General features: G+C 45.4%; 1 protein-coding gene across 1 annotated transcript in view; it reads left to right on the top strand.

Annotated features, from left to right (window-relative positions):
• Positions 1-20,704, top strand: part of LOC135385647 (glutamate decarboxylase-like) — a 111,476-nt gene that overhangs the window by 66,716 nt on the left and 24,056 nt on the right. The window contains exons 6-8 of the mRNA XM_064615100.1: positions 1,111-1,226; positions 11,709-11,788; positions 17,038-17,209. Coding sequence (XP_064471170.1) covers positions 1,111-1,226; positions 11,709-11,788; positions 17,038-17,209 — 368 coding nt within the window. The remainder of the gene's footprint in view (positions 1-1,110; positions 1,227-11,708; positions 11,789-17,037; positions 17,210-20,704) is intronic.

A 20,704-nucleotide genomic window follows, 5' to 3' on the forward strand; every position in this document is an offset into this window, starting at 1 on the left:
TTTTTTTTTTTTTAAAGTCCTTCATTTGCCTGGCCGAACTCCGCTATCGTAACTTGAAGGCAATTTCGTCCGCCGTCTGAATAGAGTCCCCGCGGGAGCGCGCTTTTAAAATTCGCATTTGTGCAATTTGAATAGGAATGTTGCCACGTATGCGTAATTATGTCGTCGCCGAATATGGCAGCCGGAGAGTTTTCTCAGCCGGAAATCCACCGGTTCAGCCGAGAACGATTTGTGGAGGATGTAGATATCGTAATACGGCCGGTGCATTCGCGTGTTTTTAGCTCATTCGCAAAGTAGATTGTGTAACTATAGCCCGTGAAACTTCCAGAAAATGCCGCGCGATTCTGCGATATTTTTCGACGAGAAACTAAAAAGAGATAGAGAGAAAAAAAGAACGATACTCTGCGACTACTAAAATGTAGGACAATCCTTTATTTCTTTTAGAATAAAGGAATGTTGATGAAAGGAATGTTGATGAAAGGAATGTCGTCCGACTGACTATAGTGTTCGTCCATTTACTGTATCCAATAACTGAACTACCAGCAGCATGGCCGAGCGGATGGAAGCGTCCGCTCGTTTGTGGTAGCCAAGGTCGTGCTGAAGGCTGGGAGGTGGTGGGTTCGAAGCCTACCATCGTCTGTGCTGTCTGAGGTCTTCCCTCGGTTTTACGGCGGACTTTGCAGAAGAATGTCGGCACAGTTCCCCTTGAAGTCGGCCTAAGACGCATACTAACCCCCTGTCCCCCACTCCTTCCTGCTGTCCTCTCTCCATCTGTCCGTGTCTGTTCGCGGCACATAGCCACAGTTGCTTCGCGGCGCTGACATGGAATTAAAAAGAAACTGAACTTCGTGAGTTCAAAGTTATAAACTCTTTAATATAATAAGTGCGTTAACGTATAATACAATATAATAACTCAATTATCGCTGCCTTAATCGCCGCTCTGTCTTTCTGCTTCTTCTACTTTCTTTCATTCACAGATATTTGAGGTTATACGTGCCATCATACGTACACACGTACTAGCTGTGGACGCAAGGACACTACTTAGTATCTGAAGTGCTACATTACGTGCTATTTTTATCTGTACGCTTTTTAACTTGTAATGCCTTCCAGGTGGCTCTGTGTCCAACCTGTACGCTGTCATGGCCGCCAGGCATAAGATGTTCCCCAACTACAAAACACAGGGCCTCAAAGCACTACCGCAGCTCGTCATGTTGACTTCCATAGACGTGAGTATGCAAGAAAAGCCGGAATTTCGCACGTTTTTAATTTTCTGCTGCCGCTGCTGCTAATGGTTGGCTCTCTCCGTGACAGCTTTTCCTGTGACTGTTTCTTTTTATTTTTTTTATTATTTTTTGGGGGTGTGTGTGTGCGGCATGGGTCGAAGCATCATTTTATGATGCCGCGAAGCACGAGTTAACAAAGAATGTAGAGTTGTTTTGGATGGTGAAGTGTACCCAGAGATATGTGACGAGTGTCAAGGTTGTGTGACTATGTTGATGGCGTCAATATTTTACCGGGAGGCCCATGTCTTACATACTATAGCCTGGTTAACCTTCCTTGACCCCGTAAGACAAATCCTCACTTGTAGCCATCCCCAGTGTGAATACACAATATCAACACACGGAACTAACAATTGGGATAATGACAACCCTAAGGGATACAATGCCATGTAATGTGTACGTCACAGGGACGTGCCGTGTCACCGACCATCGCACCCCTACCAAAATGAAGCTTTCCTTTGGATGAGCTAACCACACGTGAGGGAGGACGCAGGGGAGGCTGCCGTTCACGTGCCACTAAGTGACCTGAACGTGCCTGATTGGTTTCATTTGTCCCGAAGGAACAAAGTGTTCAGTCAACGCCAATCGACTGTTTCCACGCTCACCAGTCTATGACTGCTTCCAAGCCAGCGTGTTTTGGTACTTTATTGTACAGTAGCAAGTCTGCGTATGGATCCCCACCGCGCTCCTGCTGCCCTCCCAACGTGTTCTATATGTGCTCCGTACACATTGTCGTCTTTGTTCTGTAACATGTAGCCTGCTTGGTCGCGCGCGTGCTTTTATAAGAACAACGACAGATTACTACGGTGAATTATGTATCCATGGTGAGCTAGCTCACCGTAGATACATCATGGTGGTGATGATCATGGCGATGATATGTTTCAGCGATGGCGTTACGCTTCCCCGTTACACTGTTGAATACGATATGAGCTAGATGGGAATGTACGTACTCCCCCTCCCCCCCCCACACACGCAACGCATCCATGACAGGTGTGGTATGCACTTAGGCATGCGCCAAGGATACACTCTTAGAAATAAACTTCACCGCATAGCACGCTCCTAGCCAACCATAATCTCGAATGATATCGTTATCTTCCCTGATTTGCTGTAAACGGGGGGCGTACGCCTTTTTTGTGACAATTGTGAACAGCATAAGTGTCAGAAAATAGGCTCCGCCCCACGTTTTCAACAAATCAGGGATGAGAACGTTGTCATTCGGAATGATGGTTGGCTAGGAGCGTGCTATGTGGTGAAGCTCATTTTTAAGAATGTAGGATACAGAAGGTGCTCTACACCCTTAAAACACGCTCCTACACTCTTAAAAATGAACTTCACCACATAGCACGCTCCTAGCCAACCACCATCCCGAATGACAACGTTCTCGCCCCTGATTTGTTGAAAACGGGAGGAGGAGCCTATTTTGTGCCATTATGCACCGCACAAAATAGGCTCCTCCTCCCGTTTTCAACAAATCAGGGGCGAGAACGTTGTCATTCGGGATGGTGGTTGGCTAGGAGCGTGCTATGTGGTGAAGTTCATTTTTAAGAGTGTACACTCTTAGAAATGAACTTCACCGCATAGCACGGGAGTAGCAAAAGGCGTACGCCTCCCGTTTTCAACAAATCAGGATAGATAACGATACCATTCGCGGTGATGGTTGGCTAGGAGCGTTCTATGCGGTGAAGCTCATTTTTAAGAGTGTAGCCAACCATATCATCCCGCATGGCATCGTTCTCTCTCCTGGACTCTAAAAACAGAACTTCACCACATAGCACGCTCCTAGTCAAACATCATCCCGAATGGCATCGTTCTGCCCCCTGATTGGCTAAAAACGGTAGTTGTACGCCTTTTTGAGACACCTATGCAATTATGTTAATTGTCCCAAAAAGTCGTGCGCCCCGCGCTTTCCTCAAATCAGGAGTGATTACGGTATCATTCAATGAACGGCCATCAACGGTGCTATGTGGTAAAGTTCTGTTTTTGCAGTGCCATATGTTGAAAATGGGAAGCGTACGCCTTTTTGTGACACTTACGCAGCTATGTTAAGTGTCACGCAAAGACGTACGATCTTTCCGCAAATCCAGAGTGATTACGGTGTCATTGTGCACCGTGGTTTGCCTTCAGTGGGACCCTATTCCGAGCAAACGACGAGCGCTACCGGTAATATCGAGAGAGGAGCATTGGTAGGGAGCGATCACGATCCCCATGAGGGACACTGCTCACTTTTGGAATTTCCTTGCCAGTTCTAACGACCGCGCGCTTAGCATGGCTCACCCGTCCACGTGCTTCACGACATGCTCAGGACTGATGTTGTGCATACTATTGGGCAGCAGCAGTCACTCTGTCAGTGACCCGGGACCCACTGCAGGGGTACACAGTGGCTTCCGTCGCTCAGGCGCTGAACTTGACGCAGGATATCCATTACGACTGGGGCCACGAACGCGCATGTTTGCTATGAATTACGGAACCACCTCTGAGTCGTCTCGGCCCCCTGATTTCCAGCGCGATACACTGCAGAAGTAACAAGATGACTTCGAGCTCTCCCAACGTTGATGATGTACGATGTGACAGACGGCACCCATGGGTCGCTGAGTCAGTTGCGATAAAAATGCGGCCGATGAACCGCTTCCTGAGTAGTGTATTCATGTATTCAGTAGAGTGAAGACTGCAGTGTGGTCAGCACGCCTGCATTGTATCGTGTCCGTCGTCTACTGTTTAAGAACTGATGTTGACACCTTATGATGCGATTACGAATGGAAAAGGAAACGATGGGAATGGAAGTAACCACGGAGAAGTGCTGTAGACACTTCTGAATGGTTTACTCTGAATGGAGGAACTTTGGGCTTTACTTCCGCGATATATTTGCGTATTTTGCTTCCACTGCCAAACCTTTGCTATCAGTAGGCGGGGTCGATGAGGCGCAAGATAATGACTGCCAGAATCCTTCGGCCGTGTGACTTCTACAGGTACTTCGTTGACTTGGGCTATTACCATCCGCGTTGCCGCGACGCTTTTCGGGCAAGGCCTTTTTGCGTTTGGAATACCGTAGTAATCGAGATTGAGACCTTACCAGCGCTGCTGGTGGTGGTGATGGTGAAAGGGCTCGCCGTTGTCGGCCTCACAGATGTGGGCAACGTCACGACTGATGCCCTGGGGAATGTGCGTCCTGGGCAGACTTCTAAGGGAACTGTGCCGACATATGTCTGAAAGCGTCTGAGAAAAACCCAGGAGAAACCCCAAACAGCACAGCAGGCACCGGGGTTCGAACCCGGGTACCTCCCAGTCTCGACGTGACATTGCCAGCACGCTAACCACTGAGTCACGCGAGCTGGTGCAGTCCCTTTAAAGTCTTACCAGTTGTATTACTTATCGTGACTAGGTTCAGGTATATACAGGTAAGATAGATTGGGAGGTGGCAGTTGACGAAAAGTCAATGAGTGCGTTATTCTATGTTTACACTTTTAAAAATGAACTTCACCGCATAGCACGCTCCTAGCCAACCATAATCTCGAATGATATCGTTATCTGCGCGATTTGTTGAAAACGGGAGGCGTACACCTTTTTTGTGACACTTATGCTGTTCATAATTGTCACAAAAAAAAGCGTACGCCTACCGTTTTCAACAAATCAGGGCAGATAACGATATCATTCGAGATTATGGTTGGCTAGGAGCGTGCTATGCCGTGAAGTTCATTTTTAAGAGTGTACGGGTAATACCAAGTATAATGAAACAGAGGCACGAAATACAAAATGTAATACAATGTTAGTAATCATATACTAGCGTTAGACAGGCAAAAGGCCGTTTTCGCGGAACTCGTGTTTTTCTAAAATTACATTGTGCTGAAAGCTTTCAATGCATTACGTCTCCTAGTTATCGTATTTTTTAAAAATGTGCTGTCTATTTGAATGCGCTGTTTGTAGTTAGGGGCGCTGAACCTAAAGAAAAATCATGACGGTCGATAACCATACCGGCGCAGCATGCCTTCCAATAACATTAGATCTAAGAAACAGCTGCATATTCAATAGAAATCACACTCGAGTTTGATAAACAGAAATCAGAGCTGTGATTAAAAAAGGACACCGCAAACAAAGTGGGACCTAATCTCACTAGAACCAAAGCGCTAGGGCGTGCAGGCGTGGGAGCAGTTGAAAATCAATCAGGAGTTGTCAAAGTAATTGCTCACCTCATGGGAGTCGTGGGGACCGAGTGCTGGCAGGGAGGGAGAAGTAGCTCAAGAGCTGATTGATTGTCCTTTCCTACCCCCCTGCTTGTCCCATGGGGCGGGTCGCGGGGGACGGATGGGGTTAGCCCCATCCCAGAGAGGAGCTCGGATTATCGAAATTGCCCTTGGAGTATCTCGTCCGGGAGGTTATCTGGGATCGTTTGTAATCCTTGAGAGAGAGTATGTACCTTAGATCAGCGGCAGAAGGTTTGTGTTATTCTTCTCTTGCGCTTTCATCGAGCCTCATGGCTTCTGTCCTTTTCTCTTATGGCTGAAATGAAAGGGAGAGTGACAAATTTTGAGCGTATTTTTCAACCTTGCTTCGTCTTCTAATTTTCGACAAATCGGTGCGGTCATTTTCTTTGGTGCGATATTATGCACGTTACTGAGAAAACCTCACGAATAATGTCGGGTGATTGCACAGACTGATATGAGGCGCTATTCAGCCAGGCATTCTGCGCACCATGGCATTGTGCCATTAAAGAAACGTACATTCAACAGAAATCATACCTACCGTTGACTAAAGTGTAAATTTCTTATTTATGTAGAAGACGTCCAAGGAGCTTAAGAACACCAAAAGGTCAGATTGCCGCTGTAACTTCTTCGACCAGCTACCGGAGTGTCGTGTGTCATGATGTCACTTGGACTCGTGTCACTTCCAGGAGGGCATCAGACGCGGACAATTAGGTGGAGTCACGTTGCCGAATTTTGATAGTTCACCGTTTGCATTCGATAAAGTAGTACTTTGGGAAGAGCGTGCTGCGGGAAAGCAGAGAAGGTCTGCTTCCATGGTGACACTAAAAAGGAGGAGACATAGGAGCAATGATGACGTCTGATCCTGACAGAAGGCGGACCCAATGGGAAGTAACCTAGAGATGAGCCATTGCTCGAGTCGAGCAAAATTTACGACACAGGCTCTCTACATGCACGATTATTACGTGAATGTTGGCTATATTCCTAGCCCGGAAACCCCTACGCATAATGCCGCTGATGAGATATTTACTGAACACTAAGACCGATTCATAGGCACGAGTGGAGAGACGCCAGGTGCATTCCACGCCATGTGCTCCAGCGGTGCTGCTCGACCACAGCCGATTGTCACGAAAAAATTCAGAGTTCGTTGTGGTAGTAGACATATACGAAATCCCAAATACTAGCCTAAAACACCGCCGCGTTCCGACGCTAGAGGGCTTTGAGGTTTGCGCTGCGAGCAAAAACCATACCCCCTATGGAAGCATGCCGTGAGCGTTCTACTGCACCGAAGAAGTTCAAACTTTAAACGTGTTTTTTAGAAGGACCAATGCCACCTACTGACTGAGTCTCGGTAGACTGCCGCAAAATTTAGGATTTGGGGGATTCTGGGAAACGCTTCAAAATTTGCCAAAATTTGACATTTTTTATAAAAGTAACTGCGGCATCTAACAAGACCGAATTTTGCCGGTGTAAACTACATAAGGACTGCCTGCTAATAAAAGTTCTGAACTCTTTTCTCAGAGATTTAGGTGTAGTAAAAAAATCGTATCACGGAAATTTTGAAAAGTGAATATTTCAGTGAGGAAATTTTCAACCACGATAACAAGCTAGAAAAACGTGCTTTACATAGGATTGTACAAGAATACCTCCTTTATGTGCGGAGAAAAAATTAGAAGAATACTTTTTGTTAAACAGAAAAAAAAATTTTTTTTCGGTGGCACTCTTGCGACGTTGACTTCGTAGCGCGGCCACCGAGTATGGGCGCACCTTGCTCCTGCTCACCTCAAAAAACGTAATATAAAACTGATTGCAACCGAAATGCTGGACTGTTCTCTGAGCTAATCAAGTAAATATTAAAAAGGTGATTTGCCTATTGACCTTTTTCGACCGTCCCAATGGTCAGGACCGCAGAGGTTCCAAGCTCGCTTAAAGTTCGCTTGACGGCTGTTTTCCATTTTTCCCTTTCGGCTCTTGCCGTCATACGACTATAAACTTAAATGATTGCAGTTAAAGAAAAGGCACCAGCAGTGGGATTCGAACCCACTGTATTCAATGGAGGAATGCAAGTGGGCGTTATGAGACTCGTATTGTGATTGTCCTTCTACATTTAATTGCCTCATCCACTACATCGTGACTGTAATGTTTTACTGCTTTCGTTAGAGATCTCGACATTGTACAACTTGCACTCCGTCTTGGGCTTCTACTTCCTTCAAGTCACAGATTTTTCTTCCTTTGTTTGTTTTTACATTCGTTGACAATAATGGCGCTTAAGGTTGTACGTAACTCGTTACAAGTAACTCGTTACCCAGTAACCAGTTACTTTTTTCGGTAACGAAGTAACGATTAGTTACTCTTCTAAAAGTTGTAACTAATAACGTATTCAGTTACAAAAATCGGTAACTCGTTACTCACGTTACTCGTTCCTTTCCTTCGTTTACGCTCGGCTTCAACGTGGACGACATGGTCAGTTAGTATGTGGAAATTCCCGAAATCTCGTACGCTTCTAACACGAGGTGACCTGACCTTGATGTTCAGCTCTTGGGAGCCTCTGGTCGACAGTCACTCTTTTGTTGAGTCCTAAGGTGACCCACATGACGAATGCATCAACACTTCCCGGTCGTGTCATTGACCATGAAAGCATTCTTGGAAAAATACCCTGGATTTGTTTGTGGGTGTAGGTGTTATCTCCCAGCAGCTGCCAATGGATATACTAGAGTAACTAAGCTCGCCGAAACTCGGATCCTGAGATGGCACTGTCAATCTCTGCTGATTCGCCGTGTTGTTGTAAACTGGGTCCACCCGACGTGGACCACGAAATCCCGGGTTTATTACATGCAGCTCGCGCGTGTCATTGGCCTACCAGCGTATCCCGGGAAGAAACCTTAGTCCCCGTATTTTCGCTCCCGCCTCCACACTTGTGAGCTCCAGTGAGGATCACTCGTTGGATTATAAGATGGCACAGATGATAATCACGTGAGTGTGGCCTGGGTTGGACGAGACGTTCAGGCTGAATGCGGCAAAAGGCGATGGGAATGTAGTATTTTAGTGTCTTCTTTGCTTTCCCAAACTAAAATGACAGAGTGCATCCCACTCGTCGCATTCGAATTTGGAGAAGCGTGCCCAGGTCAGCGTCTTCAATATTTTAGTTAGCTGTAGCAGTTACCGTATCGAGGATTACACGTTAAAGGCACTGCTTTCCACGAATCCATCGAATACCTCGTGGAGCCAATGCCGTGTTGTGAGGCCCGAGAACCTTTGTTGATTTGATGGCTTACAACGGGGGAGGGGGGTATGTTTACTGAAAGGAATGAAAGGTTAGCTATGCAAAGAGCCAGCTTATACAACGGCTTGTAGATGTTGGTGTAGCATTTATCAGAACATATCAGATATATCACATATTTATCAGAACATAAACGCACAATATCGCGCTGACGTGTAGCCTCCTAACTGTGGTGCCAAAATAGGGGAATAAAAGCAGCTGTTGACCTTGAATTCACAGAACAAAAAAAGAAGCAAAGTCAGCCTCGCTACTAATCAGGCGCATCCAACTCATGCATCAAACAAAGGTGGTTGTATTTGATGCAACCATGTCTTTCCACAGCAATTTTTCAGTCTTGCCACAGAGGCTCTCTCGAGCAAACGCACCAAAATAACCGATGCCCATTTCGAGCGCCAACTATTCTTCAAAGCAAATTCCATGGAAATTGTCGGACCAAATGAAGCACGTGTCAATTTTGATATGGTTGTGGCTCTGTAATAGCATGGTAACGTAAAAGTAACTCGTTACTATCGAGTAACGGGAACGCGTTCCTTTTGTTACTTTGGTAACGGGTAACGTATTGAGTTCCTTTTTTTCGTGGTAACGAGTAACGGTATTTAGTTCCTTTTTTTCGGTAACGTGTACAAGCCTGCGCTTAACTAATGAAAAGACGTATTCTTCTGCACCGAAACATTCTGTATTTGCTGCAGTTTTAAAACACCATAGTTTGAATTCGACTGATTTGGAGGTGTTTAATCTGCTCTTCCTGGTTTGCTAAACCGCTTCTTTTTGTGGTTGTCATTGAGCTGTCCACTATTTTGAACCTATCGAAACACGTCGATCAAACTTAGGCTATGCTAGTACAGCAACTACTATCCACAGGGATAAGTGTCTAATCGCTTTCCTTCATTTGCAGTCGCTTGTTTTACTATAAACTTTACCCAGGAAACAACGAATTAGAGATACATTGGATTATCGGGGTTCTCTGTTCTTCCCAGTTGTTCGCGATTGGCACTTGGGAGAAAGTTGCGCTTTGAGCAGTATTAGTGGTCAAAAATGAAAATCAAAGGGAGGCTACGACCCTCCTTCGAGATACAGAAATGCCCTCACAGTACCTGGCACAAGAACCTATCATTTTTTTGCTGCGGTCTCCTGCTGTCAGGTTGCTGCAAAGCTGGCGTCAGTCTCACTAAAACAACAATATACCTCGACGAAAAGGGACTGTTCTTGCTCTAGCGAATGTAGCATAATGTACGTAATTTCTTCTTGGCGTTATTGACATAACGCATTAAAAAATTTCAGCCTTGTTTCAGCGAGATTGTCTCTCGCACAGAATATAGCGCATATGGTATACCACATACTTCTTTAGCGCACATAGAGCACAAAATAGTGGATAGCTCAATGACAACTACGATCAAAAAGGAGCGATTTAACAAACCAAGATGAGCAAATTACACATGTCCAAGACAGTAGAGTTCAAACTATGGTCCCTTAAAACTGCCGTAAATATAGAATTGTCCTGTGCAGAACAATTCGCTCGTTTTCACTGGTCAAGCGCCATTATTGTCAACGAAGGCGAAAAAAATCTGATACCTGCAGGAAGCAGAAACCCATGACGGAATTCAAGGTGTGCAAGGTCGAGACCTATAGACAACAAAACTTTATAGTTGTATGGCGGCAAGGGCCAAAACGGGAAAAGAGAAAACAGCCGTCAGGCGAACATGGGACCTCTGGGACCCCGACATTGAGACGGTCGAAAAAGGTCAATAGGCAAATTACCATTTTAATATTGACTTAATTAACTTAGAGAACCGTCTCCAGTGCTCAAAGCGACAAAAATTACTTCCAAATATGTCTTTTTTTTTTTCGGTGCCATTTCCTCATCCCATATTGACCCGATCTTTTTTCTGAAAATGCCAACGGCATTAATGCACCAAAACGAACGGATGTCATTGGCCTAAACTTCAACGTTTCATAATTAAAAAGCTGATGAGTCAAAATTAATTGGCGCAACGCTCGACAATGTTGCTACTGCGGACCCACTTGTTCTTGAATATATCACAAAATTCTATCCACGTAGTTAGATCGGACACGCTGTGCGTGTATCGAAAACTCAAATGGTTGCGGATGACCATGAGAGTGGAATAGAACTGCAGAGATTAGAGCTTGCATGGAAACACAAGGGACATTATTAACACTAACTGGAGATGCGGAGTGTTGACGTTTCGGCAAAAGAGCGCGCTGCTTTCCAGAATCCTCTTGAACTACGGGAGCATAAGAAAGTACTTCCTGAGCAACGTCTGCCCGTGTCTCCTAGTGGTCATCGTAGAAAGATACGTTAAGAAATGAAAGGTCTGACGCCCACGAAGTCATATGAGTACAAAATAAATTAGGTACCTACACTCTTAAAAATGAACTTTACCGCATAGCACGCTCCTAGCCAACCATAATATCGAATGATATCGTTATCTGCCCTGATTTGCTGAAAACGGGAGGCGTACGCCTTTTTTGTGACACTTATGCTGCTCATAATTGTCACAAAAAAGGCGTTCGCCTCCCGTTTTCAACAAATCAGGGCAGATGACGATAGCATTCGATATTATGGTTGGCTAGGAGCGTGCTATGCGGTGAAGTTCATTTTTAAGAGTGTACAACAGATAAAAATCATAAAAAGGGTGTTATTAAAAGAAGGGGAAAAAAAGAGTCTTTATATAAGCGTTCCTCAGACTTTTGTGTCCATACCTGAAGAAGCTCAGGCTCTGGGCGAAAGTTTGTAACCTACGCAATAAATAGATGTTTCACCTCTTCTTGTTTTTGCGATATCGAAGCTAGACAGTGCCTTTTCGTGCGTCAGTCTTCTGTTATTAAAAGCTATATGCTACGCTTAACGTTGTTGGGGAAACTCCAAGGATGTTGACGTTGTGAGGTGACATCTTTCGAGAGGTAATGTTGAATTTATGCCTCTTATTGCAGAGCCATTATTCGGTACAAGGAGCAGGTGCGGCCATTGGTCTTGGAACCGATAACGTCATCTACATTCCCGTTGACGACCAGTGAGTAAAGATTACAGGCCTTCCGCAGATATGATGGGAGTGGGAGTCGCTTTCATTGCCATTCTCGACGATTATTTGGCCAGAATACAAAAACTGACCATTACGAGATCGAGAGTAAATGAATTAACGGGGTATGACGAGGGTACGGACAGATTCTCTTGCATCCTGTCTTACGTGTGCCGAAACATGACGCAAGGTATCCACTAAAACTCTAAAGCCTGATTCACACTCCTGAGTTTACGATTGCGCTGGTCACTGCGCTGAGCTTACGGTTGCGCCGCTGACAGCGAATCATTGCAACGGAATATCCTTCAGGATGTAACGAAGGTACACGTAAGACGCCGCACACAGCCGTAAACGCTGTCAAAATCAAGGTAAATCAGCGTAGATCAGCCTTAACGCACTTCTGGCCAGTGCATCAACCAAACCGGAACTGAACCGAAAAGGCCGCCGCCATCTTGGAGCTGAACAGGAACCGAACCAATTGAGAAATACCGTTTCAAAACCGGTTTCAAGGCATCGAGAGTTCGAGACTGACCGTTTTTCATCTTACACTCTTAAAAATGAACTTCACCGCATAGCACGCTCCTAGCCAACCATAATATCGAATGATATCGTTAACTGTCTTGATTTGTTGAAAACGGGAGGCGTACGCCTTTTTTGTGACACTTATGCTGTTCATAATTGTCACAGAAAAGGCGTACGCCTCCCGTTTTCAACCAATCAGGGCAGATAACGATATCATTCGCAATGATGGTTGGCTAGGAGCGTGCTATGCGGTGAAGTTCATTTTTACGAGTGTACCTACCTTAGGTGCCCCGAACTGTTCTACAAGTGAGCGGTTCATCCGACATTTTTTGCAATCCGAGTCTCCATGCGTAGCTGGACGCCCGCATCGATCGACACAACATCGGACAACGCTCTCTGTAGTTTCGTTGTCATCTGGACAAGGGTTCTTATCACAGCTTTGCGGCCAGCTAGGACATGCGAAGAAAAATAAAGCTTTCGGAACTTTCCTACACTGTTAAAAATGAACTTCACCGCATAGCACGCTCCTAGCCAACCATAATCTCGAATGATATCGTTATCTGCCCTGATTTGTTGAAAACGGGAGGCGTACCGTTTTCAACGAATCAGGGCAGATAACGATATCATTCGAGATTATGGTTGGCTAGGAGCGTGCTATGCGGTGAAGTTCATTTTTAACAGTGTACCGTCTATTTTAGGGCATACAGGGTGTTTCAGTTAAATCCGCTGGATAAATAATTCGTGAACCGGTGCACCAATCGAAGAACTTTCTTTGTTACAACTATCTGTCCGATACCGCCTACAAGCTGCGAACCGTGTGAATGGGTGGGAGGCGCTCATTATTTAAATAAACATTAAAATGAGTTACGTGAAAAAACATAGCTTCTAAAGCAGGGCGTCCTCTGCATTAAAATGGGTACTCCCCCCCCCCCCCATTTTTGGGACCTTCAGTGGACACCTTTTAGAGAAAAATCTGCCACCGAAGCGGGTCATTTGTTGCAGTAATTCATTGGTTTCGGTTTACATATTTTTGTCGCGGCTGGTCGCGATGAAACGAAAAAGGCCGCTCATCCACTCCCTTATCCACCAATGAATTACGTCCTCACACCAATGAATTGCACCAATGAATTACGTCCTTTTGCGCTTCGCCGCGTCCAGCCGCGACAAGAATATGTAAAGCGAAACCAATTAATTACTGCAACAACTGACCCGCTTCGGTGGCAGATTTTTCTCTAAAAGGTGTCCACTGAAGATTCCAAAAGGGGTAGTACCCATTTTAATGCCGACGGCGCCCAACTTTAGAAACTGTTTTTTGAAACTCATTTGAATTTTTATTTAAATAATGAGCGCCTCCCACTCTTTCACACGGTGCGCAGCTTGTAGGTGGTACCGGACAGATACTTGCAAAAAGAAAGTTCTACGATTGGTGCACCCGTTGGCGAATTATTTAGCTCGGGTACTTAACTGAAACACCCTGTATACCTTGCGCAATGAACCGGTTTCGAACAGGTTTAGAGCTACTTGAACCGGTTCGGAACCGATATATGTGGCCTCCTGGAGCTGAACCGGTACCGAACCATTATGCCTGGACCCGAACCGAACCGGGAAAAAATTCGGTTTGATGCTCTGCTTCTAGCAACGAAAGCAATTATCGAGTGTCCACAAAGCTCCCGGCCAAGGACGATACGGTGCTTCCAGCATCTATGCCGGAGATTTCTGGTCGAAATTATCCGCAACCGAACCCTGCGGCGCGTGCAGCATGTCGCCACACATGTACCTGTAGTCCGAGTTATCTTATTGTAAATCTACTTGAAATTATTTTTGTCTACATAGTCTCTAATGTAGAAGTTTCCCAATGACGCGGCTATACTCAATAGATGATGCTTACGATAATTTTATGTGTTCATAGCTCAACGTTCGTCGTAGTAGTCTTAGTATGCAACCGTGAGTAAATAAGCCTTAGTTCACGCACACTAGGTAGACGAAGCTTACCGGATTGTGGCTCAATAAGATGAGAGAGGCCTATTTCCTTTCACTATATGGTGATATGCATCTGTGAAAGTGCACGGCTTCAGACGTGTTGCAAACGAAGTTTTATGCAAAGCAGCGTAAAATTTCAAGCAGCATAAAGTTGAAATGAGATAGAGACGAGGAGGAGAGCGAAAAAAACCCTGCTCACAGTGCCTGCATGACCTTTCGCTCAGAAGCAGGCGATGGGCCGACTGCCTGATGCCTGGCTGTCAGAAGGTAATGAGAACCCGTTCGTATGACTGATGATCGCAGCAATCCTTTCTGCAGCATTTGCTCGTTCGGGATCATATTTTTGACCTCTGGTATCGACTCGGGGATATTGATGCAAGAATGATTACTGGCTGCAGGGGTCGCTGAGTTGCGGCAGAAAGCAGGCAAGTCGCGAGCAAATGGGATGCAATGGATCGCACTTGCGCCTCTCGATATCGACGGCTGCGCAGCGTGTTTCCCACTTCACCATAGAAAAAAGAAGGGCTTGTTGAGCAGTATATAATACACTAGAGAATACGGTTTCAATGCAACAATTTTACCGTACGAAAATTTTAAAGAAATATGAAAAAAGCGTGCGACGCAAAATTGTCAAATATCAGCGCCAAATCTCAGTAGCGCCGTAAATATCTCCTCCAATCACAAATAAGTCGAAGAAGCATTTACGACTGTGTCGCGTCGTGAAGTTTTCTTCACGTTTTGTGAACTTGAACATTGTGCTTGCACCATCTGAACCCCTTACTAAGCTCTCGCAAAAGATTGGTTTCGAAATAAAGTGATACATCAAGAACAACGTATGTGACGAGTCACATGTGCCCAATTGCTACAATTACTTCTTCATGCTTACTATTACAACTTCCAAAATCTCGGTTCATTTCAAGGGGCCCTCGCCCGGCATAACAGACTTGGACACTTCTTTCTCCGCTCCCAACGATAGCATAACAAAGCATTTTTGTCATCATTCTATGATTTTAAAAAAAGCCACCTTCCAATACATCGTGCATAATCCCGGTATGATTCACGAAACAACGGTGCCCCTAGAACAGCTTTCGCACCGCTGAGTCAAAGAGCCGACTTTACTTCCCTCGGTTTCCAACGAGACGCCATCGAATTTCATACATTGTCAAACGGAGCGAAAAGTCAGCTGCTGCAGCCACGCGCAGGCAGAAAAAAAAAAAAGAATCTAACCCAGAGTACGGTAGCTCGACGATGGGCGTACCAAGAGGGGTTGACTCAAAATGATCATCCCCTGTTCCTGACGTCCGCAGGCAAGGATTCCGCGGCCCCTCGGTCTGTTATTTATACGGAAATAATTAGGCCTAGGCTGTCATCCGTTATCTGACCACGCCAGATTAGCTTCTGACAATGCGCGCGTTGTCCGGGAACGATTAGCCGCCTCGGCAAACTTGCATTCACAGCCGCTTTAATTGCGCTGTGGGGAGAGGCAAGGCGATGGAGTCGGTCGGAAATCTGGGCCCAGATAAAGTGACGCGTTCGCAGTGAGACGCCGAGAGGACGTTAGTTTCGTACATATGGGAGGACGTAGAGTTTGCATGCGCGGAGTCATCAACGCAACGGGAGACGTTTATGTGAAGAAGGATGACTTGCTGAACACCGTGCGGTTACTTTAAAGGGCCATCTTCTATTCTCTGAATCATACCGAATATATGCCACCGCAATTCGGGTGTCTCACAGTGTACTCTCTCAAAATATCGTTGCTCTATGCGACGCGGAACTGTCACAAAATTAATTTCCATAGTTCTGAGAAGTATGACGTGAATGGGTGCGCAACCTGCGATGCGTCTGGCAACATTGCTCCTCGAATGTCAATTTCAGTCCCCTTAGTACAGTTGGCAGACTTCCAACGTTGGGCAAAGAGCGGAGTCGCTCGCGCTGTCACTATAGGAGAGCGATGCCAGCACTCCCGATGACGTAATCTACACTCGGAGAACCCGAAACTATGGAGTTTTGCGGCTTCTTCCGAAAATTCGTTGAAACCCGTGATGTTGACTGAGTGCATATATATTTTTCGTAGTAAGTCTTAGAAACGAGGTTAATCCATAATACGAATTATAATAAATAGCATCTTTTAGTTCGCAGTGGCGCTTTAGTCGCAAGGTGTTGTACAGCAAGATCAATTATGCTTTATAAGCTGACGTTGTCCCCCATTCATATCCTGTCTTCATTTAATCGTTCTTCGTCTCCATGTGACACAAAGCCGCAGATATTATGAAAAGTCTTAATGACGCGCACAATGGTGGATGCACGATGTAGGATCGATGCTTCTGTACTGCTCTTCTTATGCATATGTGTTGTTCGCCGGTTTACTTTTCTCACTCCTTGTGTACCGGGACAGCTCTGCTGAAGCTACAATAAATTGGGACAGAAAATGTAGGCAGTAGACAAATTAGCTCAGTTGTTCTTCGACACAAATCAATTATTCCATTGCTTGTGATGTGGGCAGCGTACAACCAACTCCTTAACCATCATCACAGCCCGTTAGGCATCTGTTGTAATAGAATACGGATCACCTGCAGCGATGTATTTGTATTTTCGTTATCCCACTCATATATTAACCCACATGCACTGAGGTATAGTACCGCAATTGCTACGGTGAATCACCTCATCCCATCGTCATTCATGTAGTTGTTGTTGTTGTTGTTGTTGTATTTTCGCCTTAAATTGCTATTTCAATTCCCAAGTGGCCGAATGATACCTGAAGTGTTGGAGAAGGAAGTATTGGCAGCCAAGGGTAGGGGCCACGTGCCTTTCTTCGTCAATTGCACTGCCGGCTCGACCGTCATCGGAGCTTTCGACCCCATTCACCCCATCGCCGACATTTGTGAGAAACATGGACTTTGGTTGCACGTTGATGTGAGTTCTTTCTTCCTAACCATTTGTATCGTACTTGTATGTCTTCCATGTCAATAGCGCATGCTGTTTAGTTATTTGCAGCTCTCTGCGTATATGTGTTTTGCAAAAATGCTTCGTATTTTATTTATATATCCACATCAAAATTAGCATAATCAAATCTAAATTTATGTGTTCCTGTTCCTATCGGGAATTCCGAGAATTGCAGTCACAAATAATGGGCCTATTCACGAGCTGAAAGCTGTTTAAAATGCAGTGGCAATGGTCGTGTTACACAGACAGCAGTGACCAGCACTGCCTTAAGGTAATGCACGTCAAGTCCCCAGAGATTCCTCATGTAAAATGCAACGTCAGGAGGGGCGACTATTTAATTCATTCAACATCACGCAATTATTTACAAAAGAAAATGCAGCGTAATGAGAGATCTCCAAAAGTGTACAACTCTTCGTACTCGATGTGTTTAGCTCATAGTTGCACTTGGCTGATCGAAAGAACCAACTTGTCCACCTGAAACCGTAGAATTCGAAAGAATGCAAATCAATCTATAATTACAGTCCGGGTAATACATAAGTCAGTGAAAAACAGCAAAGTACTCCCCAGTCACCATGTTCTGTGCTCTCAACTGGTACTGCGGCTTCATGTCCGTTTTGATGTGCAGTGTTCAAGACGTACATGCGAAAAACCGAGCCACTCATGTATTAACAGGGCTTTCCAGTCGCGTGCTTTCGTTTTGTCCTTCCGTGCACATGGTTATGAGTACTGCTGGCGCAGTAATCAACAGGTGTACGAGATTTTTTCGCTGACTCCAGTCGCCGTACTTTTAATCTGTGTGCCAGATAAAATAATCCAAATGTCAAAATTTTAGATGTCATGATCATTTAGATCATTTTAGATATCTAAATATCAGGTTATTTGACTGCTTCTGGCACATGCTTTACTTTATATTTTCGTTAATATCCACCTAGCACTGAACACATTTCCACAGTACTTCGCTGACGCGTAAACTAAATCAAGTGCGTTCACACAGAGTGTTCTGCACAAGCAAAGTCAGATTGTACGCCATGGAGTGCACAGGTTCCCCCTCGTTTTAATCCAGTTATCATACTTTTAACCTGTGTGTCGCATGAAGTAATCCATATGGTAAAGTTTAGTCAATATGCCATACAAATTAATTCAAATAAAAAAAAGATCACTTCAGTGGCGTTGCCAGCGGCAACGAAATTGTCGAAGCATAGAAAATAAAGGCAAAGTATGAGCTTGCGTGCCTCGAGTGTGTCGAGCTCCCTTTCACACGCAAGGCTATGGCAAAGTTCCCTCTTTGGCTTGGTGTCAAGAAGCTTGAGCCTGTACGTTCCCATCCTTCCTTGGCGTGGTCATCGACTCGGACCTACGCTGGGCTCGCCACATTAAGCACCTTGAAACTAAGTGATACCAAAGTGCAAAGTGCACGATGGCTCCCTGCAATTCAACACCTTTCTGGCTCAGGATGGGGCTGTAATCAGCGATCCCTTCTAGTCGTTCACGCGGCTTTTGTGAGGGTGACTGTGCTTTACAGCCTTCCAATCCTGCACAGGATTTCCACAACATCATTGAATACCCTTCGGACCCTGTTTGCTCGAAGCCTTCGTCGCTGTCTAGGAGTTCCAAGAATGGCTGAAATACTGCAAGTCCTCGCTGAAGCTGATGAACTCCCGGTTGACGTTCTACGTGAACGTGAAACGGCTCGGCACTTCCTCCGTTTGCGTGCGCACATTCCCCGTCACCCGCTCCACAGGAAAGTCCAATAGCGCCCTCAAAGCGACTTCTACCCAGTAGCGTAGTAGGAGTAGTAGGACGTAACACCGCCGGAAGCCCCCTGGTCTCTGCCTGTACCACCCACCTTCGTAAGTCTTCCGAACCTTCTGGAACGAGGAGATCAGGTTCCCCCTCAAGTCCTTAGAGCCTGTTTTATGCTCTAGTAGACGAGAAGTTTACTACGTCTGCAGCAGCATATACAGATGGCGCATCCAGAAACGGCAAGTCCGCCTCGGCATTCGTCATACCATCCGAAGGCGTAGTGCAAGGACGACGCCTTTCGCATCCAACCTCATCAACAGCTGCGGAACTCTATGCAATCCTTTTCTTTCTGCAGCACATCGTTGATTTTACCCCGCAGGAATGGGTCTTCACTGACTCAAAATCTGCGCTGCAAAGCTGTTGAAGATTCATGCATACGAGGCTCATCCGCACCCCTAGTCAGGGATGTGTTAATGGCTTACCACCTTGTGTACGAAGCAGGGCACAGGGCGGTTGTCCAGTGGGTTCCAGCCTATTGTGGTGTCGTGGGGAACGAGCGCCGCAGAAGCAGCTCTCTCGTCTCGAAGACGAGACGAGAGGAGACCGTCGTTTCCCTCCTTCGACGTGACACCCAAATGCTGTCACTCCGGTTTTCTAGAAGATCTAGAGCACATTCTTCTTCATTTCCCTTCCTTCATTCCTTTCCTTCTTTCATCAGGTTTCTGCGAGAAAACGAAATAATTTTAAACGGCATCAGAGTTAAATACAGCCAGGGCAACGGTCAGTCTATATGTCGTAGCTGGATTGAATCGTGTAGCGCCCGGGTTAACTCATATTTATTTTTGTTTATTTTATTTACTGATACTCCAGACTACTTTTGTGGCCCAGGTAGAAAGGGTACTGTAATAGCACCATCAATAGGATTTAACACTGCATGCATGCAATTACGTAAGTTGTAAATTCGTTGACGGCCTTGCTGGTGACCATGTCAGGATCAAGCTGTTTCCAACCACGTACCGTACGAGGAAAATAGAAAAATGGAAGGAGTTATTGTTGAACTGGTACTCAGTCAAGAGTTTTTGTTTTTGTTAGTTTTTGTTTTGTTTTTGCACACACCTCTGAACTTTTTATGAGTAATGTAGTGAGCTGAGACATTCCGAGGTTGGCTTTTCATGAGGAGATAAAGAAATTTAAGTCTGAGTTCTGCGCCTCTAGTGGGGTTACATTGTCACGTGAGAATAGGGATGTCACAGAATGGGGGGGGGGGGACGGTCATATTTGCTATAAATGAAAGGAAGAGCAGTCCTTTGTACGGATTCAATGTTATTAGTATTGGTTTCAGTATAAGGGTTCCAGATAATATCTGCTGATTCCAGGTACAGGACGAACTAACGTAGAATAGGCAGGATAACTTTGTAGCGGCACTTGAGTGATGAAGGTAACGCCCTAAGAAGCATAGTTTTCTATCAGCCTTTCTATATAATCAATGTGCATATCTCCGCGAAAGCCGGATGATATAACGACTCCCAAGCACTTGTGTTCTTGGACTAAGGATGGCGCATGGATTAAAGTTTTAGCACTTAGATAAATTTCCATGGCACGTGAACTAAACCCTTGTCATCTGGATAATTTAATAGTCTACCGCGAAAAAGTTGGTACCAAATAAATGTAGAAAGCATCCAGGGACGGATCCAGGGGGGGGGGGGGGGGCGATCGCCCCCA

Source organism: Ornithodoros turicata, chromosome 2 (assembly GCF_037126465.1).
Source record: "Ornithodoros turicata isolate Travis chromosome 2, ASM3712646v1, whole genome shotgun sequence".
Taxonomy (NCBI): domain Eukaryota; kingdom Metazoa; phylum Arthropoda; class Arachnida; order Ixodida; family Argasidae; genus Ornithodoros; species Ornithodoros turicata.